Source organism: Falco punctatus (assembly GCF_963210335.1).
Source record: "Falco punctatus genome assembly, chromosome: 3".
In the NCBI taxonomy this organism is placed as follows: domain Eukaryota; kingdom Metazoa; phylum Chordata; class Aves; order Falconiformes; family Falconidae; genus Falco; species Falco punctatus.
This window is the reverse complement of record NC_137582.1, coordinates 27,247,091-27,270,261: the sequence shown is the minus strand read 5'-3', so window position 1 is coordinate 27,270,261 and position 23,171 is coordinate 27,247,091. Positions and strand designations below refer to the sequence as shown.

General features: G+C 34.3%; 1 protein-coding gene across 41 annotated transcripts in view; it reads left to right on the top strand.

Moving 5' to 3' along the window:
- The window catches only part of RIMS2 (regulating synaptic membrane exocytosis 2), a 511,335-nt gene that overhangs the window by 340,310 nt on the left and 147,854 nt on the right, over nucleotides 1-23,171 (top strand). For 30 of the 41 annotated variants that reach the window (XM_080377968.1, XM_080377979.1, XM_080377978.1 and 27 more), the window contains 6 exons: nucleotides 8,417-8,482; nucleotides 9,066-9,173; nucleotides 12,896-12,961; nucleotides 15,386-15,448; nucleotides 19,950-20,024; nucleotides 22,470-22,541. The exons of 4 other annotated variants lie outside the window; for them this stretch is intronic. In XM_080377968.1, the coding sequence (XP_080234094.1) occupies nucleotides 8,417-8,482; nucleotides 9,066-9,173; nucleotides 12,896-12,961; nucleotides 15,386-15,448; nucleotides 19,950-20,024; nucleotides 22,470-22,541 (450 nt within the window). The remainder of the gene's footprint in view (nucleotides 1-8,416; nucleotides 8,483-9,065; nucleotides 9,174-12,895; nucleotides 12,962-15,385; nucleotides 15,449-19,949; nucleotides 20,025-22,469; nucleotides 22,542-23,171) is intronic. 7 more of the 41 variants (XM_080377988.1, XM_080377981.1, XM_080377973.1 and 4 more) reach the window with 6 other exon arrangements.

The following is a 23,171-nucleotide window of genomic DNA, read 5'->3' as shown; positions in this document are numbered from 1 at the left end:
TGATTCTGAAAACGGCTGGTAACTGCAGGCACTTTGGAGAGGTGGACAAACTGAACTTATAATCTCCCTGATTGTCATCCTGGTTTTGTTTCACACTTATCTCTGAAAAAAATGACACTTTGCTTTCCCACAGCTCTGATGGTTTGTTGTTTCCATGGTCCATTTATCCCTTTGAGCTATTTGAAAAAAAGCAACTTTGAAAACCTGGTAGACATGCCCAGTTGCTAAGCTAAAATATGACTGAGAATATGAATAAGAAAATTATTTCCTTCTTTTTCTAGATAATTCAACATAAAATTCTCTAAGATATATGGCACTAAGGTGCGAGTTGAAACCATACACAAAAATGTCTAATGACCTCAGGCGTAATGGCAATGCAAATATTCCTTGAAAACTGAATGCATAGTTAGAAGTGAAAATAAAATTATTTTTAAAATAAGAAGAGACATAACTTTTTAATTTAATTTGCGATAATTTTAATTTCAAGCACCAAGCCTTTAAATATGTCAAATGTTTCTATCAAATCATATACTGAATTTTGTTGGCAGGGTAAAGATATAGTTAAAATTTGTATCTGTTTCTGTATTATCAAAAATGTCAGATTTGTAGTGTATAATCATAGGTCAAAGTGGGAAATATATAATACTTATATATTTACTATAGATGTATTAGTTAATTCTTTTCAAAATGTGAGTTTTCTTGCAAGTACCCACCCTCTTTTATGAAATAGGCTAAATTTGTAATGGAAAGAAATATGAATCATACAGCCCCAAGTTCCATACGATCTTTTATCTGTGACAAGATAAGCTTGTAAACTTCAGTTTGACATGTTTTAATAAACTGTCTAAAGCAGACCTCACTTCAGAAACTGAAACTGATCAAACTATAGAGAAAATGTTGGAAACAGCCAGATTTGACCTCTGAATTTTATATTTAAGCTATTAAATTAATCAAAGGTGAATTAGAGGAACAATGTGAGAATCTTAGTGTAGGTCCAAAACAAGACATCAACCAAAACCATTCCTGTGTATTACTTTCTGAAAGGTACATCAGCAGTTAACACAGACCATGACAGCATACAGGGATTGTACTCAGGCCCACAGCTCTAACCAGCTTAGATACTATTTAGCAACTATTCTAACTTATTTTTTATGCTAGATGTGCTCTCTCCAAGGCATGAAATTGCTAATGGCAAATTTAGCATAGATACAGTAGGCCAGAGCATTTAGAGAATGCCTAATTCAGACTTGCACTGGAAACATCTGAGAAAACTAAAGTATAAACATTTTTCTACTAGTCACTTACAAGAAAACAAGAAAGAAAAATCATATTAAATTTTGATTCTGCTATCCCTTCATTGGGACTATTGCACAGTTTCCATTTTGAAGAACAAAAGTTACTATCTGCTCTGTTAAAGTAATGGGATAGTCATAGACACAACTATTTAAAGAAATACTCTCCATTATCTTTAAATCACTTCAAAGATGATATCTTGATATGCTGGGACTAGCATGACTGCCACACCACTATTACTCACAGAAGATTTCATTAACACATTGAAATACAGACTTTCTGTTGAACATTTTTCTTGTTTCATGCTGTTGAAAGTTGGTTTTAAACATGTCTTAAAAGTAAATGCCAAAATACATGGCAAAAATTCTGGTTACTATAATCAAACCAGTGAAGACCAAAATAATTCACTACCATGAGTCTGCTGTATATTAGGTAAGATGTCATTTAATTATCTGCTTCCATTATTTAACACAAAATTAAATGTGGCAAAAAGCAATATAAATTCTGCATTTCTAGAAGTCATTTTACACCGGCAGTTGCTTTATCTGTAAGAAACAGGCTCCTAATCCAACACTTTTAACAGCTCGGTGCTGGATTAGGTCAAACTAGGAAGCGTTTTTTGAGATATTGCACCATACTAAAACCAGAAAACTTAGCTGATAATTTTTTTTCACACTCTTTACTAAAGACACAGCTGAATAATATGTCATTAACTAGTCATTTATTATTTAGTTAATATTTTACAGTACAATCATTTAAGTGTATATGACAGATATAAAGACATTATAGAGTATAAAAGGTACCTGAAATTTTATGTGGAAATTTTGGGATAATATTTTCAATTTTTGGTTGTGTGGGTCATATTGATACATACCCATATAGGTATGCAATGTCATTGTTTCTTTGCTTCTTCAAACACACAGTAAAGTAAAAGAAATTCATTGATGAAAATTTGCTTATAGCTGTGTTATAAAATGTATTCATCAACTTCAATCTCAATAAGTGCAGCATTTCCTTAAGTTCTCCTTTCAAAATTTTACCACGTGCATTAATAGTATATTGCATTTCCTAATTATTTTGCATATTTATGCCTGCAATTGCAATTAAATAACATACTAGAGATTGTACCAGTAGGGATTCCTCTAGGTAAGACTGTCCTACACCTTCCATTAACAGATTCTGGTTTCAGTTACTTATACTGTTGCCAAATACAATTTCCTCTCCTGGGGCTTTCACTCATGAGCCCTAATGGGCTTAACTGCTGAAGGGATTGCAGTCCATGCACACTGCTGTTTTAGCCTTGCAGTAAGGATGGCATAAAGGAGAGTGTTTTCTCTTTAGCTCCTGTTATTTACAGTGGGCATAATACTTCACAGTGAAATCACTGTTGCACCATTATCTGCACCACCCACCTGGTGCCATGCAAAGAGTGGTGGAGCAGGAATGCAGAAAGAGAGTCTTGCAAATGTAGTTGCATCTGTAAGGACTCATGATTCACAACCTCTGAGCCAAATTAGACAAGTAACAACAACAAAAAGACATAGACACATTCCTCAGAATAAAATGCTCACACAAAATGCCCATGTTAAAATAATGCAGTTCTGATAAAAGACTTCAGTGTTATGCCCTTTGGAGCAAGGACTTACATTATGGGGAGCACTGTGATAATGTGATCTTCTTGTTGAAACTAATCTTGATTAAATATGTGTCAGTTCACAAATTCTCTGCTGATAATTGCTATTTTTTCACAGCTAAAGTCTTAGAACTGGCAATTGCAAACAGCTGGAATATTTCTAGGATTTCTTCTATACCGGGAGATAAGCAGGAATTTCTATACAATTGATGTGACAAAAAGCATTCATACCATTATCAGTGGGAAAATTGTTAATGTTTATATGTAAAGTAAATTTGTTCTCTCCTTTAAAAACCCTAAACTATTAAATACAACTATTCTGTGAGTCTTTTATATGAAATGTAGCAGGGGAACTCATATAACCACTGTTTTATTCTTGAATGGCATTTGCCATTTTCTAAAGGTTGGGAGCTTGACTTCATATTTTATTTATGTAGTTTTTAGGTGTGATTACCCAGGTGTTTACGAAACAACATGGAAAACATTCTACCACAAAGCACATTAACTACTGCTTTGTTCATATGAGAATCCAAACCTTTAGAACTATATCACTGGCCTCACTTGTTTGGAAAAAGTAACTAGTTGTAGTAGTTGCTTACCCTTGTTGGAATGAGTAAGCTGCTAATAGGAAGTATAGCACACATTTTCCCTGAAACCACATCATTTCATTAGTTCCAGCCTCCTCCTCCCTTGATCAATTCTGCCCTCAATGTCGCAGTACTAACTTGATCCCAGGCCCAGGTTGTTACTTCATTCCTTCCCACAGTACTTACCCCGTATTTCACATGCCAACGCTCTCTTTTCTCTTCTACCACTTTCAATGGCTCTTTTTCCCTTAAATTTCTGACTAATCGAGCCAAAGAATGACATGTTTCTTACTCTGCAGTCTGATTAAGAAAATTACCATTTTTTCATGTTGCTAGATTTTCAGAATATTGTAATTTGAAAAGTTTGGGCGTATTTGGTTAAAAGCAATTTCATACCAGTAAAAATATATATTTATTTCTTAGTAATCTTAATAATTTCATACATGTAATAATTACATACATTTAATTTGTGATTTCAACTGAAAAAAGTGTAAAAGTTGTTACTAAAAATAGAGGATAGTAGTGTTGCCAATGATAAAATGTATTGGTTATATTGCATTCAGAAAATACTCTGGGAAAAGCTGACTATCAGAATAGATAAACAGTTATAGGTTGATAGAGGTTTCTTGTGTCAACTGATTTTGATTCATGCAGGCTCTAACAGTGGAACAGAAAGTCCTGTATTCTATTCAGAATTACTCATGGGTATTCCAATAAGCACAAGACTGTAGTACTCCTCCAGTACTTCATCCTTTCCACAGAAATACCTGGGAGTCAACTTACCACTCTAATAGGGAAGTTGGAATGTTATCAGATTGTGGGACCTGGTACCAGACAAGGAAAGGAGTAGATTATCTTCTAATGCGTTCTCTTTACTATTGAATAAAATATCCCAAGCAGCAGAGACCAGGTTAAACTCCTCTTGCACAGTAAGAAGAACAGAAAGGTGTGCCATGGGTGCTGCAAGTGAGGCATTCTCTGTGTGTGCGTGCTTTCAAGCATGCTTCTGAGACTGTTCTGGTGTGTCAAGGCAATCCAATTGGTCACTGAATCACTGATACCTGTTTTATTACCCTCATGGTTCACTGAATTTTTATGAAGGTGTAAGGAAGTGGACAAATAGGTGAGTGATATCAGAAAATTCTAAGTTATCATTTTCTGTTCACTTTAAAAAAGTGAACTTATCATGTTTGCCTATATGTCTGGAATCTTCTTGTCAGAATAGTGGAAATCTGTTTTCACCTCAGGCAGGGGTGTATGTGTGTGTGTGTGTACATCATATTGCAAAACCTATAGCACTGCCTTATCAGACTAAGTTCATTATTTTAAGATAAGTGAAATGAGTTGCTGCTGCAAATTTTATGTCTAGGCTGTCTGTAACAAAATATGTAATGTTTGAGAAATCTGTGAGGATGCAGACTAATATTTTCATTTTGCCATACCATCATTTGATATGCTTCTGCCATCAACTACTATAGTGTAGCAAGTAAGGAATGTGTGGTAAAAGGCTAGAAGTCTAGATGAAGGTTGCAAAAAAAAGAATGTATCTTGGAGTTCTTTTGTATTTTTTAAAATCTGCTATATCTAAACCTTGTCCATGTCTCCCTGGTCTTCTGAATATTCCCATCCACATTGCATATGAGATCATGACTTTCATGAACAGCTCAAAAGACATGTTTATTTTAGAATCAGATCTGGAACATTTCTGGAGTTCTTTTGCACCAGCAATGCATAACTTAATGACTTTACTACATTATTATTTATTTACATTATGATTTTAAGTGTTTTAGACTGGCTACTAGCCAAATGAAAGTTGCCTATGTTTCAGTTTTGGACAGTGAGAATTAAGTATGTCATAATAATTTTTGGTGTTATGTTAACATATTTATAAAAACATAAATAATTGCTTTTAAGCTAAATACATTAAGTATTAATAATAAAGAAACAAATAATGGAGTATTGACTGCATGCTCAGAAGAGAGATGGTATTTAAGCCTTTTGCTCTGCCTGTTGAAATACATAAAGCACAGAAAAATATGCTGCCTCATAATGTTCATAATATCATATTTCGACCTTTGTGATGTCAGTCATTCTGTCTTTCATAGAGATACAGCATGCACTTTTCCATTCGTTTTTACTAACCATGCATATTTTATGGAAAACTTTACTGTACTTCAACAGAAACCATTTCCAGATGAAGAGAGACACATGCTTACATGAATAACATCTCTGGAATTACTATTGTTATATAGAGTTATTATGAAAATGCACAGTTAGGTTATATATTTTTGATTTATGATTAATGCGTTGTACTCTAGTAAGTTACTGCATTAATTCATGTATAGAACTGATTTTTCTTCTTAATGATTTCAGACATGTTTTTTATGTTACGCTTGTAAGAACATTTTATAGTGAGTTATTATCTATTACAAGTTAGATAGCAGGGATAACATGGGCTCTAAAGAATAAGAAAAAGTATGAATAGCCAGTAATGCCAGAGGATCAGGTAAAGTATAAGCTAAAGCTTAACTCGCTTCTCTATATAAACAAGCAGAGTTCTGGGTGATGAGGAAGCATATTTCAAACTTGTTAAGAGCTATTACATATCAAACTGTATAAGCAGTTGTATCTAAATGCCGGCTTACTCTGATTCTGAATTGCTGAATAAAATAATTTTTAAAAAAATATTAAAAAAAGGTTGAAATGCCTGCCATACATGAACAAGCAAAATCTCAAAACTTGATGAGAGCACTTAGAGCTCTTAGTCTCTAGAAGTGTTAGGACAAAACTTGATACCAGAGGTTGAGCACTTAAATTAGTTTAGTGGGGATATGAAAAGTAGTTAGGACTCAAATCCTAAGTAGAACATTAACTGATGGTGTTTCATTCACTTACAGATAAGTGAAGGGAACAGTCTGGGGTGTTCCTTATGAACCATCAGTTAAGCTGCTTCCAAATAGCAGTTTGTTCCCATGAAATTAATGTTCTGCAACACATGTTCTCCTTGAAGTCCTAGTTTTGTTTAAAGCTTTCCTCTTTAAAAACTGGTTGAATATATTATATTTATTGATGTCATATGTTTGAAGGACTGTCAAGAAAGCTTGTCAACAATTCACTGGAGAGATAAAAGGGGAAGTGAAAGTGAATTGTTAACATCAAAATGTCACCTACCAGCTGGAAACACTTAATTGCTTATTAATACTAAAGTAGTATTTGCAAGAGTTTTGTGGTGTTAATTCCAGGGTTGCATCTAAATCATAGAAGGGTGTATTTGCGTGGGTATAGCCTGGCAATGTCACCACACAGTGGTGAGAATTAGCTGGTATGTGGTTGTTTGCAATCATTCAGATCATAGCTGCTGTGGGGTAGACTCCTACATTTTTATTTGATTGTTCTTCCTGTGGGTGTGCATATATTTTAAGGCAAATTTTAAGAACATGATGGAATTCTTTTAAATGCTTCTTGGCAGCATGCTGACTGCCAGGCTGTTATGGGTAGACTGCTTTTGGCACTCAGGTCTCTGCATTAGTTTGATAGCCCTAATACTTTTTGAAGCCTGCAGTGTAGCTCTATGATTATTTTCTTAATTGTTAGTCCTTCTTAGGATCTCATCTTCAAGATTTCAGTGCGCTATGTCAAATTTGGCCCTGCTGAATTGTGTACGGCTCCTCATTCTTGTAACAAACTGCAAAGTTTAAATTGCATAATCACTGATTTAAGTTAGACTATTTTATAGTGGTGCCTATGCTTTTGCATTTATTTTTCAAGAAGAAAGCACAAAGATCTCTTGTACTATATTTAATTAACCTAATATGCTAATAGTATAAAGATGATACATTTTATCCCCATGCAAAAGAGGCAAATAAGTGTATGTAATATAGCTACCTGTACAATGTGTTTGATTACTAGAAAATCATTAATTGTAAGCAAATGAAGATAGGAGAAATAAAAGTGGAGGATAAACATGAGATTTTCCATGTTTGTTGTCAAATCAGTTTCTACTTCCAATGTGGACTTTTGTGATTAGACATCCCTTTGAGATACCCCATCTTCAGAAGAGCTGTAGACCAGCAACTCCTTTGCATTCTAGTAATTCCTTGTAAAGTAGAAGAAAAAAACTGTTTTCAAAACCATTTTCCCTGTACTGTGTGCATATATTTATACTAAAAGAAAATAACATTCTTCTGGTTTTGATGGTTGGAAATTATCTAGTGCTGTAACAAATATAAGTATGTTTCAAATATATAATTTTTGACATATTTTCAAAACACAAAAAAATATAAATATCTATTATTTTGAAATGCACACATTTGGGTTTTGGCATATTCTGTTACAGATGTTGTATCTGTTCATTAATTATTTAAATAATAACAAGGCTTTCATCTAAATTCACCTTTTATCATGATAGGATAGAGATTGGGAAAACTTACACTCAGAAATGGGAAAACTCTGGAGCTAGCTATGTGGGGACAGACTTCCCAGTGGTGGTAGCCTTTCAGACAGACTAGGTAAACCTCTGCCAAATATATTATTCAAACTGAAGTTATCACTGCCTTCAAGCAAGGGAACAGACAATCTGACTTCTTGGGATTGCTTTCAGAGAGAGATCTATAGGGTTTTTTCCCTTCTAACTGAAATAATGTAGAAAAATCCCAAATTTTAGCTATCCACTTCATACATTGTCTCCCACTGTGTTCTCAGAATAAATGTGTGAATTATGTAGACAATTTTACCCTTAGAACTGTATATCAGATTTGTAATTTTGTTAATAATTTCAGTGCTCTATACAATGCTTTTGTACCTCTTGTATTCTCAGATTTGTATGTGTTCTGTTGTGTGTTGTGTAGCATTCCTTCTCCATCTCATTGTCTCATTTGTATTTTTCTTTCTGCCATCAATTCAGTCATTATGTTACTTTACCTCGTTCCCGGTACACCCAGTCCACAGATCACCATTACAGAGATGCCAGGTACATGTTTTCCTCTGTGTGACTCTGTGTGGATAGTGCATGTACTTCTATGTACTTACATATCCACTTCTGGTTTTATTAGTCTATGTGTAGTGGTGTTGAATTAATACCAGCATTAGCTTTCTTAATATAGTGTGTAGACAAACACTGGGTAATTCTTCATATGTTTCACTTTTTAAACATCTTTTCACTGCCAATAGTCTGTAATTGGTGGTTCATGAAGTTGATGCTGTGTTTACAGAATTCTAATTATCTTTTAAAAAGTCAATAAAGAAAATAATTTAAATCAACAAATACAAATACCTGCTAATACTGTGATTTTCATATGTAGAATGTCCTACATGTGTGGCTGTGTTAAAGGTAACAACTGATAAAACTGGAGTGTGATACCTTTCTCATAGTCTCAGCTGCAGGCCAATATACCTTAATTTTAAAAGTAGTTTTGCAAGGTTCACCAAAGTTCCAGCTGAATTTTGTTCCAGTGTTTTGTTCTGTTGCTGACATTACTTGCTTTTCATGTTGCTTTGTCCTCATTTCATCTTTGTGTTGTTTTTCATTGTGTTCACCCTTTATGTTTTGGCAGCCAGGATTACACAATGTATCCTCTGTTTTGTGAAGATGCAATCAGATTACTTCGCTCCCGTAAGATGTGCCGTACCTATTCTGAGGGTGCTTACTATGATCTTGAGAGGTATAATTGATGTGGAGCATATCGTTAGCTCTGCTGCTTTGACAGTTAGCTCTACCACTTTGATAGTACTGTGTTTGGTTTCCAAACTAAGAATGTGATCATGTAAACACATACAGTGAAGATGTTTTATAATACTCCGTGAGTATGTATGCATCTAAAACTGCCTACTCAGGGCTATGGGTAAATCCCAAGAGAAGCTGAATAGCTTTACAGAAGTCAGCTTCATAAATTAGGTTATATGGATATTATATGTGTCTTTGTGTAACCCTTAATTTTGCTGGAATTTTCCAAAGTGCTTATAGTACTTATTATTCTCTTTGAATTAATGAGGAAAAGCGTATCAACTTTAAAGTTCACAGAAACAGAGTATTTCTGAAATCTCATACTTGCTTAACTGGGAAATAGAGTGAAAAGTAAAAGTATAAGCTTATGTTGTAGATATTTCTATACTGCTTATTCTGTAATTTATGAGTGCTTGTATACATTCACAATACCTGTGTGTGATTACAGAACAACGGAGTTCCTATTTATATATTAAATATATGGCAGAGAATTTGAGCCCATAATAATTTCTATGAAATAATTATACTTGAAATACAGTGGCTTTTAAGTGATGCAATAAGAAGTTCTAGTATAGTACTGTGATTAAGATATTTCCAGAAATATTGCAAAACAGGAAAAAGTCAACATTGTTGTGTGTGAGTAGAAATATGAATATCAATCTGATAAACTAAGCCTATAAAAAGGAAGTGGTGGCTTCAGATGTCAAAGAGTAGATATAATGGCTGATACAGCTATTGCTTTACAAGAGGGTCCATATAAAATTTTCCATAGCAGGAAGATACATCAAGAACTCTTGGTATATTAACTTCATGGCTGCCCGCTGGATATGAGTTCCTCTGAGAAGTTCGTTAAGGTTTGCTCTGGAGTTAGATCATATATAAGCATGTTTTTATTAAGTTGTAAAACTTTGGATGTAGAAACAAAATAGAATCTGAAAATTTTATAGTATCACAGAAATATTCCTTCCAAAGAAATACTGTTTTTTAAAATTCTCCAAAACCATAGTATAATAGACATAATAACCTTTAGAATTCAGTTAAATGTTTGTTTTGAAATGATAGTTTTATATGAAACCTAATATAACATGTGTAACTAGTTCAATCTGCATGTAGAAACTTTAATAAGGAGACAGATTTTTGGTTTGTTTTCTGAAAATATAGTATGAAATGTGCTCCTACGTATGCTATTTCAATAGTTAGTTTTTATATACAGTTTTTGGCCTTTAGTGATATATTCACCTTTGCATTGGTTTATCTGAACCTGTTTCAGATTGCTGGTTGTATCTGTGAGTATTCAGGTATTGTTGGAAGTTGGAGCTGTTATCAAGTTCCTCTTAGTTTGAGGATCTTGACTTGCAAATCTTAATCTTTGTTTCTACAGAAATTAACTTCTCAAAATAAAGTAAAATCAATGAAAGTAAAAGGCAAAAGTGACATTACTGCATAAAGATGAAAAGCTGGATTTTAAGCAATGAGATGGAGTAAATCTTTTCCAGAGCTTTACTGAAGAGAAGGCTATTAACACTAATTCCTCCTGGGGTCAGAAAGGAAAATCTGACATGAAGTGGAATATCTCTAGCTCACTGTTAGAACAGTATCTGGAGATTCCTTGGGCCTAGGGATTGATCCTGGGTTTTCTGGTCCTCCTGAATCAGGCTGCCTCTGGGTAATGTTAGCATTCAAGCTACTTGAGTTATCTTACCAGATACAAACTACTATGAGTATCTCCCAAACACTACCATTTTTCCTAGTTTTTAATCCTTTTTGTCTTTCCATATTCTGACAGCAGTTCTTTAGGTATTTAAGGACCATTTAAAAAATAATCTTTATTCTTTATCCATTGAAAAATACTAAGTCATTTCCTCTTCCTTATTTTGTTGGGAATATATTAGAAATTACTTTTAAAACAGTTTCCTTATTTACCTTTACACTTTTCCCCAGTTTAATGCTTAATTTACATTACATTATTCTTGTAGCTCAAGGTGTCAGTCCTTAGTTCCATCTGTTTAAAGAATGCCACGTTAACATACCAAACAACCACGTCTCTCCATGTCTTTTACTTTATTAAGAATGTGAAATAACTTTCCAGTTTCCACTGTTCGTCAAAATAGCAAACATTGTTCTGCACCGTTCAGCACTTCAGCACTTGGAATAATCTCTCATCTGGGACAGAGTGTTTTGTATCTCATGTCACTGTGAATCCCCCAGTGTGGGTGTCCTGCAAGCAAATACCTTACACAGATGCATCAGTCAAAACTCGTTGCCACCTTTGTTATTCATGGCTCTTTTCACTGCTTCTCTTGTAGTCGTTCACAGCCAGCCCATTGACTCTTGTTGTCTCTTCTAGCAGATTCTTCTTTTTATTTTTTTTTTTTTCCCCACAGAGTGACTACTTGGTTTTCTTGTATGTTTGCTGAAGTTTGTTTTGGTTACTGTTTATCTGATTTGATAGTCTTTACTTCATTATTTCTAGGACACATTTGTGTTATTAAAAACCTTAATTTCTGTGTTGATTCTTAGGCTATGGCACTTGTCATTTTGTCTTTGTGATAGTTTCCCTATTTTGAAGAAGCGTAACTGTTGCCTTCCCAGAAGAAAGGGAGGCGGCATTGGCAAAATACTTCTTGTCATTCAGGATCCTTCATGCCTAAGAAAGCACATTTCTTCAGCACACGCCTAAGAAAGGCAATAGGCACATGTGCAGCTTCAGTGACTCCAGCGCCCTTTGGACCCAGGGCTTTGCAAAGAACACTCTGCTGCCCAGCTCCAGTTTTCCTTGACTCTTTAATGGGATACTCAGCATGGCAGCACTAGCTGGTATCGGTTCACACTGCTGCAGCTACTCAGATTGAATATATATAAAACATCATGACCAGACATGTGGAGCTTTACTTAGGTTTTCATTCACATCCCTCAGTTCACAACCCTATAGAGCTATATAGGCTAGTTCCTAATTTGACAGTCACCCATTTAAGGACTGGCTGACATACAGGTGATGTCAACGACAGGGTAATGTTCTTAAGATTTTTATGCCATTTGCTTTTAAAAATAAAATATTAGCAGTTCCTCACAAATAAAAATCTGTTGAAAACCTCACTGTATGAAATTCTTTCTAACTTACCTATCTCAGAGCTCAGCTTAGCCACTGAGAACACCACACTATGAGCTATTTTCATTTTTTTTCACTTAGCCTTTGAGGTTAGTGTTTGGAAGTCAATAAAAGCTGGTTTGTGCACATTTTATGCAGGATGTGAGGTTTATTTCAGGCAGAATTTCTGTTGCTTCACTTAAGGAAACGACATTTTGCTTCCATTTTGTTTTCTGACATTCATTTTACCAGTCAGAAATTTTATAACGTCCATATCCTGGTTTTGTTGAAATTTGTCAGTTGCTCAAATACTGTTTTCCTATTGATGTGACTTTCCACTCCTATGAAATATGTGTGCATTGACCAAGCGTTCATAATATGTTGCTCATTATTTCTGAATGTAATTTGAAAATAGAAGTTTAACTTGACAGATATATGAAAATATAAGTTCAGAATATTGTAGATAAATGTGCTCTATGTTTGTCACTATTTTAATAATACAGTGAGGGAAAACCATGAAAGAAGCACTTTTAAAATGTCTGAAATATCTGTGCTGTTTATTCCATATTCAGGAGGACTAGGCAGGAGAGAAGAGTGCCTAATTCATATTATGATGACACAACCTATACTCCTGAAAGGTATTTTAATTTATACAGTAAAAATAGATTAGTAATACATTTTTTTTTCAAGTGTAGTCTAAAATTTTTAATTGGCCTAGACTAATGATATTTAAATTTACAGTGCACTTTATGCAGTATTTCTCTAAATAGAGAACAACTAATTTCCATAGTTTTTCAGTACCTTGTTTTCTTTTAGCTCTCCATTAACTTTGGAATTTTTTTTAAGTATAATTCTTAACTTGAACAATTTTTTATTCATCAGATATGGAAGGAAAACTGAATAATATAGAGGAGCTAAGTACAACTGAAGGCTTTTCCCCCACTTAACTGCAGCATATTTCTAGTGTCTAACCTTTTCAGTCACTAGGAGTGATTATAGGACAATTTAGAATCCTCAATTTCATTCTTTTAATGACCTGAGTCACTTAAGTTCCTCAGCTTTTGACATGTTATTGCTCCTATTGACTTAAAAAAGGACTAACTGAATGCCTTCAAATTGATGTGCTAGGACTGAAAGTACTATTGTTCTTCTTAAATTTTGATATGCATGTAGTGTATCACAGTGAACATAATATAACTAAAATCTGCTGTGTAATCTGAAAACTTTTGAAGTGACTCTGGAAATAGTTATTTGATAATAGCATTTCATGTTTAAAGAGCTAGGCAAAGTCCAAAAAGAAGGAACTCTGAAGAAAGCAGCAAACTGATATTCTTCTTCCTTTGTACAATTAGTTCTTTTCTGTTTCTCTGTCCATTTTTAAGTCAGTGTCTGATTTTTGTCTACATATGGGAACAGGTGAAGGAGGGATTATTTTCTAACTAATAGCAAGAAAAATTGATTTTATTTGATTGCTATGAATAAATACAGTCACATTTAACAAAAAAAATAAAGTGCACTGCAATTTTAAAACAATTTTTATGTATTTATGGTGTCTATAATAAAGTATTTTTAATGAAGAATTGTTCTTGAAATATCATCTAACTGGACACAGTGGCTTCAGTTTTAAGGATATGGATGACTAGGGAGAGTTAAAGATACACTTGTCATTCTCCAACTGTATTCTAATTTAGATTGAACGAAACCTAAATCTAATCTAAAACTAAATTAGATTAAACTGAAGTAACTTTCATCCAGTCATTGATCTGGTTACAAACCATGCAAAAAAATGCCATTGCCCATACCATTAAATTTGACATAGAAGAAAGAAGAGCAGCTGACTGACAGTCACATATACTGCACTCCATACTCTCTTCCCTCAACATAATGACCAGGAGGTGTGAGGTTATTCAGTTTGTAAACATACTGCAGTACTTCAGATTCTGAAATCTGAGAAGTTTGGGAAAAAATAGAGTCATGCAAAAAATACTGCTGTGATTCCCAGGACCAAATTAATGATAACCCTTGGACAAGTGTATTCAAGCTGTTTAAAAGTTCACCCTGCAGACTTTGGCTAGGATTTTCAGTAAAAGGAAGATATATATTCAATGATAATATGTGGTCCCTCAATCTTTTCTGAAAATCCCTGCATTGCTTCTTTTTTTTTAACTCATTACTCACTGTTATGTGGAAATCATTGAATAGTGGGATTATTGCAGTTCCAAGGCTTTACCCAAGCACGATCGTGAAAATATGGAACTCTAGAGGTCCAGTTGAGACTCCATAGCCAAATGTTGGATGATTTGTATATACTCATACCAGAGTATTGGCACATAAACAGCTTATCCCCTGCTTTCTGAAATGAAAGTAGCAGGTTTTTTCCCATTCTTTCTTTTCTCAGTGGTTCTACTTTAGATAAAATATTTCTACATGTGTTTTTTGTTGTCTTCAACTGATTTGTTGAAATGATGCTGCAAATGTTTAGGTAGGCCATGTACAGTACCTGAAAGATTAATAAAAGTATAAAATTCAATTAGTTTTTATTGTTTGATCTGAGTGAAAGGAGTTTTCTTCTGCTTCCTAAATAACTGCAAAAACCAACCACCCTATTAAATAGAAAAAAAAAAATTTTTGAAATTAAAAGTGGTATTTTAAACTATCGCTGCATAGAATGCTATTTTTGTTAATGGTATATCTCCACAATTACTTTTTAATTATTCCACAAACTCAGTAGCCATTAAAAACGTGAAGACTTCTGTGTGAGAAAATATAAGGGATCAGTTTAGTCTGTATGGAACTGAAATTCTTGCCTAAACTGCTGAAAAGAATAAAGGTGAAATATATTAAGAATTATATTAGGAAAAAATTGAACATAATTTGCTTTGGTTTAAACAATATGTGTTTTTTTTCATACCTGAGAGAAAATAGGAAAGGTACAAAATGATTTGGAAACATTTGGGAAGCTTCCCATTTTATTGAGAAGTGGTTATGTCATATGAATTAAAGTGTTATTAATAATACATATGTTTTTTATAACATTTCTTTATTTTGACTGCATTGCAAAGGTGGTACAATGGTGCAAGTTCATGGGCAGATCATGTAGTCAATGGTTCAGCTGAAAAATATGGGTAAGTAAAGAGTGTAGTGTTACAGATACAGCTAAAATGTATTTCTAATCTTTATAATAACAGTTCATTTATAATTGTACCAAAGTTATTCCTAGTAAGTATATTTTCCTTGATGTATTTCTTTCCTGACTCAGGACTAAGACACATTTACGTGATAGTCTGTTTTCCAAGATTAACCTGTTTTATTCAGTTACAAACAGGAAAAAAAAATTAATTATGTTTGAACTATTTCTAAAACGTTCGCACTGTTCAGAGCCGCTTTAACAGAAAAAGGGCTTTTTGACTGATAACACCTGCCTACAGTCAGTGTTGGGGAACGTGTCTTTGAGACCTAATACTTTTTGCATTTAGAAATAATCCCAATTTTAACTGTCCACCCTATCTCTCTGTGTGATCGCTGCATAACGTGCGAAGTGCTGTGTGCGTTACAGTCTGAAGTTCTTCCCAGCTGCAGTTGGCTCCTGGTCAAGGAAGCACACAGATTTTCCTTGCTATTAGTTCTTTGACTTTACTACTTCTCCCTCATTTTCTTCTTGCTCTTGCAACAGTTTTCTTCATTTTTATTTACTTCTTTTGTGAATGTGCACAGAGCTTGCTTCTTTCTGCCCTTCCGCATCTCCTAAGTAGGAGATGGGCTATGCTGGTGACATTTTTTTTGACTAAAACAAACATATGGTATAGGTCCAATACGCTGGTAAATACTGGAGTTCTTAAGTGAAACTGCCACAGAGCTACCAAGAACTTTTCCTTGATGAAGACTAAGAGTTAGAAAACTCTATCTCAAAAAAATTTGTGGTGATGTTATCCAAAATAACACTATACAGTTGTGTCTCAAATGCTACAATTTTGTGCAAACAAATTCATAATAACATGTAAATTGTGCATGAATATTAAACTAATTCTTAGTAGTAAATTAATTACTGACTATAATTTGAATTTTCTACTTCTATTTATTCCTTTGTGGTGGTACAAGTCAACATATTTCTTTGGAGAAATAGTTACGTACCTAAAACAGATCACTGGAAGGCTATTAGACTGTATTTGGCTGAATATAACAAACCATATAAAATGATGCTATATATTGGAAAAGAAGATAATAGCAGGGATTAGTCACAGTTCACCTGCAGTTCTAAGGCTATTTAAATAAAATTGTGATTCACATTTGTCCTGTATATGTTGACTAGAATAGGAATTCTGTTTAAGGAATTCAGAGACTGAAGGAGAACATAAGTGACTTTGTCAACTTAAAACTAAAAAATTCTGATATAAACCAGAATTAATCCTTCAATATTTTAATATGTTTCTCTCTTTGCTAGAGGAGAGGTAAGGGTCTTTTGCCTCAACAGTAGTGCAGCCACAGAGACTTACTTGAGACCATATTTCTTCCCTAGCTTTTTCAACCAGAGCGCTACTATTTGCTGCCTCTTCAGTTTTAAGTGTTTCAAGTATATACTTAATTTGTGCTTATGGCAATGGCCATACTTATTAGTTCTTCCTGGGAAGGTGCACAAGCATACTGAAAATGGACAGCATTTGAAGAAGGCTGAAAAGTGCTTAGTGCAACCAAACCTTTTGTATTTGCTTTTGATAGTCACACTAGATAGTTCTGGTTTACTTCACTTAGATTTAGTACTATATAGATATTAATGTAGGTAACTATTGGGGGAAAAAACAGACTTGTAACTTGAAAAAGAAACTTACTTGTTATTATTCTCTGTCCTCATTTAAATTTAGCTCCAGAAAGCTGTGGATAAAGAAATAAAAGACAAGAACATTTGTTGTAAACCAATATGACTTTTAGGTAGACCATAAGGCATAGAACATACTTTAGTTGAATGAAGACTACTGAAATGGATCAGCTTCTGTTAAGATCAATGGATTTGCAAAATGCCTTGAACAGAAGCAGTATGCTATCTTGTTAATATGTAATTTAAGAGCTTAAAAGACAATATAAAGTCTAACATAACTGCGTATTTTGAAATAATCTGATTGGACTCCTGGCCTCACCAAGTGACAGAACACTTGTTGACTTCTTTGAGGTCAGAATGACACATCTATTCTCAAATGTTAAGCAGACAGATAAACACATTTGCAGTACTAAGCCCTGACTGTGATAATTTACTAATTAAATGTCTGCCATATTACTGGTCTTTTAAAATGTTGCTTAAAAAAAAGAGGCTAACTAATACAGTGTGCCATGTATAAATAAAGTTATATTTAAGGTCTGAGGAAGAAATCCTACACAAAACACCAAGAACCAAGTACTTTTCGAATTCTGGATTTAATACTGCACTGTACAAAGGTGTATTTAGGTACCTGCTTAATTTTAAGCCTACAGCTAATTCACTTGATTAGACTATAAAGTGCTCTGCTGAACCACATTTCAATGTTCAAGCCCTACTAGGAAATACTTCTTTCTCATTGCTTCTCTCTGAAGCTTCTCTATGCATTGCCTGATACGTCACTTACTCTTCAGTCATGAAATACATGTTCATTAAAACCCTTGAATGTTCATACAGTGTCATTGTTCATACGTTATAATACAGCATTCAAGTTGAGTGGGTGAAATATTGTGCTCTGAAATAGCAAAAAATGTGTAATAAAAGTTAATATAAAATTGAAACAGACTTTGAAATATTTCTAATATTTTTATTAAAATTTACATTATTATCTTGGAGAGAATTGCAGCAGTTATAGAATTGACCTGGGGTGGAGGGGGGGGGAGAGGATTTCAGCTCTCTTCTTTGAGAGTTTTGAGTTCACAGCTTTTGAATGCTAATCAGTTTTATCATGATCTTCAGTTAGTCATCTCATGAGGATAGAGATATGTGTTGCCACAGTGTGATTCTTTAATATGCGTCAGTTGAGGATCTATATTAAAGATGCTGGAAGTAGTTGGCAAAATACAATATACTATAAAAGGCAACTGGCTATATAAATGAAATTGTATGTTACAAGTACCAGAAATAATAATTTAAAAGCAAACACTTTGCATACTACATTATACCAAAAATCTAAGTCTCTGAGACTTTTAAATTAGAAGAAATACCTCAAAACATTTCATATTAGAATAAAAAAAACATAATAAATGTGAATATGATAAAGTTAGTGAAAACTAAATAAATTGGTAAGACCTAAGGCAACTTAAATGTTGCTTGCATTCATTGGTTCACCTCTGTGTAAGGAAATGGTAGCCTGCAAGGCTCATTTTTTGAGAAAATGACTTGGAGTAAAATACTTGTTCTTAAACTAGTTAAAGTTAACTAGTGAAATGAAATTAGTATTACTATTAGCTCATTTGCTGCTTTTGCTTTCATTTGAATGCAGTTACAAATAGTGTTAACTGGAAGAAGCCTTTTTCTGAAATGCATTCACTACTTTTTGTTTAGAGGTTTTCTGTGAAGAAGAAATTTCTTATAAATTTTTACTGTTTTCCTTTCAAATATACAAGTTTCTTTTCTATTCCTCCAAAATACACAAAATCGGGTCTGATTTTACAGATAAAGAAGATGTGAAATATTTCAGCACATCATTTCAATCTTAATTGTTCCAGAATTGGCACTATTCACTGGTTTTATTGATATTTGATTGCAATAGCTAGCATAAACCTCTGACTGCATCCACAGAATCATACACTGATTTGGGTTGGAAAGAGCCTTGAAAAAACGTATCTGGTCTAACTCCTTACTTAAACCAGGGGTTTGTTATTCCTCAGTATACCTATTAATGGTGAAACACATTTTGGAGAGTAAATCTCTATAGATACAGATATATGTTCTTTTTTTAAGCATTTTTGTAATTGTACCATGCCATCATGTATTAGCATGATTAGATAAGTCTACAAGAGAATCAGCAAAGTGACTGCACTGCCATGTACAGATATCTAAGCAAGCTGTAAGCAACTGAGTTTCTGTAGCTGTAGCAGTATGCTATGTGTGGAGCACAATGTGCCTGGGATCACAGCTGAGTTCTCTGCTTTGTCTGCTATAGCTGAGTTAGCTAGTAGAAAAGTAGTTCAGATACTGGCATGTTACGGTTTAGTCATGCCTGTGACTGTAATGTAGATACACCTCTAGCTATCACATACACCACAGTGTAGTGTGCATGTGAATAGATCATATGAGTGTGTGCATGTATATGTATAGATATTTATGTCACATATATAAGGTGTGATAGAATATTACTGCAGCAAAAATATCTTGCTTTGCTTCCGATTTTTGTTTATTTTGCAAGAGTACCTAAAAGCATTGCATTCCTGGCTTTAAAAGAACATAATTTTATATTGTATCTTTATAGGTATAGATGAGTGATTTGGTGAGAGATCCAGTCACCAGTTTATCTAGATATTTGGCAGTATACTGCTCCTTCCCATTTTCCCAATTGTCCATTACAATATTTATGACTCATATTTTAGTTTGCTTGATACTAGAAATCTCAGTTGTTTGTAGACATGCTTATCTATATTATGCTAACAGAGGATCTTGTGTCTGTGACTAAACAGCAAAGTTCCTATAGCTAGTAGAAGAATAACATGTCCAAGGATTGAAATCCAGCAGCCATCCACAGACACTGACAGGTATTACCATTGTGCATTAGCTGGAGTTTGGAATTATGATAATTAGAAAATGTATCACTGTATTTTTTTGTTGTTGTTGTTCTGTGCTCAGTGTTTCTAGATGAAAAAGGATGCACTAGGAGCTGAATTGTAGTGTATTGTAATCCTACAGCGGTTCTATTTTCATTTCTTCTGTTTTTTTGTTACAAGAACAACCTAGTACAAAAACTGATTGGCATGATCTTATAGCTTGCTTTTTTAGTCTTGCACACAGTAAAAGAATTTAACATGGGCTTTCAAGTAAACTGTTTTCAGTTATTTTGGGGAAAAAATAACTTCTATTTGTGTTGTAAGCTGTTATGATTGCTTACTGTTGAAAAATGTTCGCCTTATTTAAGGATTTATACATAAGTTTAGATCAATGAATGTTGCAAATTCTTTTTATTTGTTAAGAAAAATAACAAACATGAAAAATTAAAAATGGTTATTTTTCTGCATTGGGAAAAGGGTTAGCTTTTGAAATTTCCAGAACATGAATATAGAACAAAGCAGATAAATCAGTAGTTAAAGCAAATGTTGTAGCACCTTTGGTTAGATACTGTAGTTACTAGAATATACAGTGGAACCTAGATAGTATGGAATTCTAATTCTAATTCTTGATGGGTTTGAAATATAAAATTAGATTGTGAATACTCATAGGGCTTTCTGCATGGTGGCTTACAGAGAGCTCATTTTCAGAGTGATAGATGTGCTTGGTTAAGAAACAAACACTTATTGCTGTGCTTACTCCTCAGTGTAGGGGAGACTTAGGCTCACAAGTCTTGTAGACTTTGAAGGGGGAATAGACCACTTTCCATGCATGTTTTCTTTAGCAAAGGTAGAAGGATGGTACGACAGGAAACACTATATGGAGGAGGTCACTATTTGCATTTCATTAATTGTATTTTTTATAATAAATGTCTGTTAGCAGAGATAAACAACTCTAGCATACATTAAAATATTATATGGCTGTTGAACACTAACTTAGACTGTTATACATCCCTCTCTAAAAATCACTAATTCATATAATATGAATTATAATGACAAAAGAGGAAACTTTCATCTAGATAACTTGGGAGCATAAGCCCTCAAGGATGTTATCTGAAAAGTTATGAACTTCTGTTTTAATTCACCAAAGTGTTTTAGAAACTTCCCCTCCGTGCTTATGGCTGGATTGTGATATTAATGCATAGTTGTATACTGTGATAGATAAGGAACTTCACTGCCCAAGCAGATTATTTGAGTTATATTTTTCCTATGAAAGGGATGGTTTGTTTCTCATGACCTGGATTCTATAGGACTTGTGTTTACTGTTAAAAGGACCAAAAAAAATTGTGAGGACAAAGAACAGACAGTAAAACTGTTGGTTGAATTGTTCTTTGTGTGTGATCTAAAACCACACAGTGATGCCTTGAAGTGGAAGACTCAGTAGGCTTATATAGCCCTCCATTTGCTGCGGTGGGTGCTGAGAGATTTGCAGCACATAGCCTGTAACTTGAGAGTAACAACTCAGTTTCACCTCAGGGTTCCACTTAGTCTTCAAATCCTTCAGTCTACAAAACGGCAGTGGTGCCAGAGCTTCATCTAAAGGCAAAAGGTTGCTGCCAGAATCCACGTTCTCCTTCACTTCTGGGAAGTGCTGGTTGTTTTTCCACTTGAAGTAACCTAGCTGCAGATTGTGGCAAAATGAATATTTATATTAGCTATCAAATCTGAAATTTCTGAGGCCTTTTATCTGTTAGCATAGTGGTTAGTTTAGTGGCTCCATGATGCTCTGCAGAACACAAAACCTGCCGACTAAGCCATTAGTATTGATCCTCATAGTAAAAATGTCTCCGTGCCTTCTAATGCAGGCAATGGGTCAGATCCTTAACTTCTTAAAAAAGTACGTTTTTATACTGCAGGTAAAGAGAATGAGGCCTTAGGAAGTGTTTATGAGAACCATGTGGTTGCTACTCGCCTGTTCCTCTGCATGTCCTACTGGCTATTGGAAGGAGCAAGTAATAGACAATGAAATGATACTTCTTACCGTGTTGCCTGGTCCCTTCTGCTGTGTGCTCCAGCAGTCCCCCACTCACTGGCAGGAGGAGGGCTGTTGTAGTTCCCTGTGTGAAAAACCCAAGGAAATTCCCTGTGGGATCACTAATTTTCTTAAATATGTGGGTAAACAAGGTAGGGGTGGGTTGTCTGGACCTTGGTCATGTTCTCCTTTGTAATTTTGTTGATTTTAGGAATATTTTTTTTCTTGGAATTTATTCCCATAGCCTAAGAATTTATTCCCATGGTCATTTTTTAACCACCATGCAGATGGCTGACACCTTTCTCACCTTCCATAGCACTGAAACCTCTCTTAAACAGTTGCCTAAACTAAAAAACCTTCATATCAAAGCTAAGGTTGTGTTTCTTTGTCTATCCACAATCTAAAAGAAGCGAGACAGTGGATGTTTTTGCTGATGAAGCTTCCCATTCAGAAACAGAACTGATAGAAGAAGAAGTGAGGTAATTTTGTTGTGGTTTTGTGCCAGGCTCATTGTACTTTTCCTCCAGTCCTTAGTGCCTCAGCTTATAATTACCATTATGTGTCTCACTGTGGTGTGTTTGCTTGTTAGGAGCTTATAGATGTAGGTTCATGATAAATGGTATTATTCTGAACCTGTCTGTGGCAATTCCGTCATATGCTCTGGGAGTCCAATTATTCCCTCATGAAAGGCCTGAAGAGACATTAATTTTAATGAATCTTTTATCAGCCTATTCAGCAAAGTTAGCCACCCAAGAGACAACTATACTCTGTTTCAATGTGATTTTCAGAAATAAAATGCTGTTAATAACATAAGACTCTTCATAATGAGGCTGTGGTCTCTCTCTCTCTTTTTTGATACTAACTAAAATTCGGCTTTTTATTACACTTAATCATCATCCAGTTGCTCTTTGTGTTAACTGACTTCATTGTAAAATGCATGGCTTCACTCAAGGAAAAGTCCTGAAGGGTACACGTTCCCTATTTGTAAGCTGTAGCTGTTCAGTTACTCAGGGAGAGCTGGGAGGAGTGTGAATTTAATAAGTAGCTCCATCAGGGTATGGATTTTACTTTTTAAATTACCTTGATTTTATGTATTTTAGGATACTGCT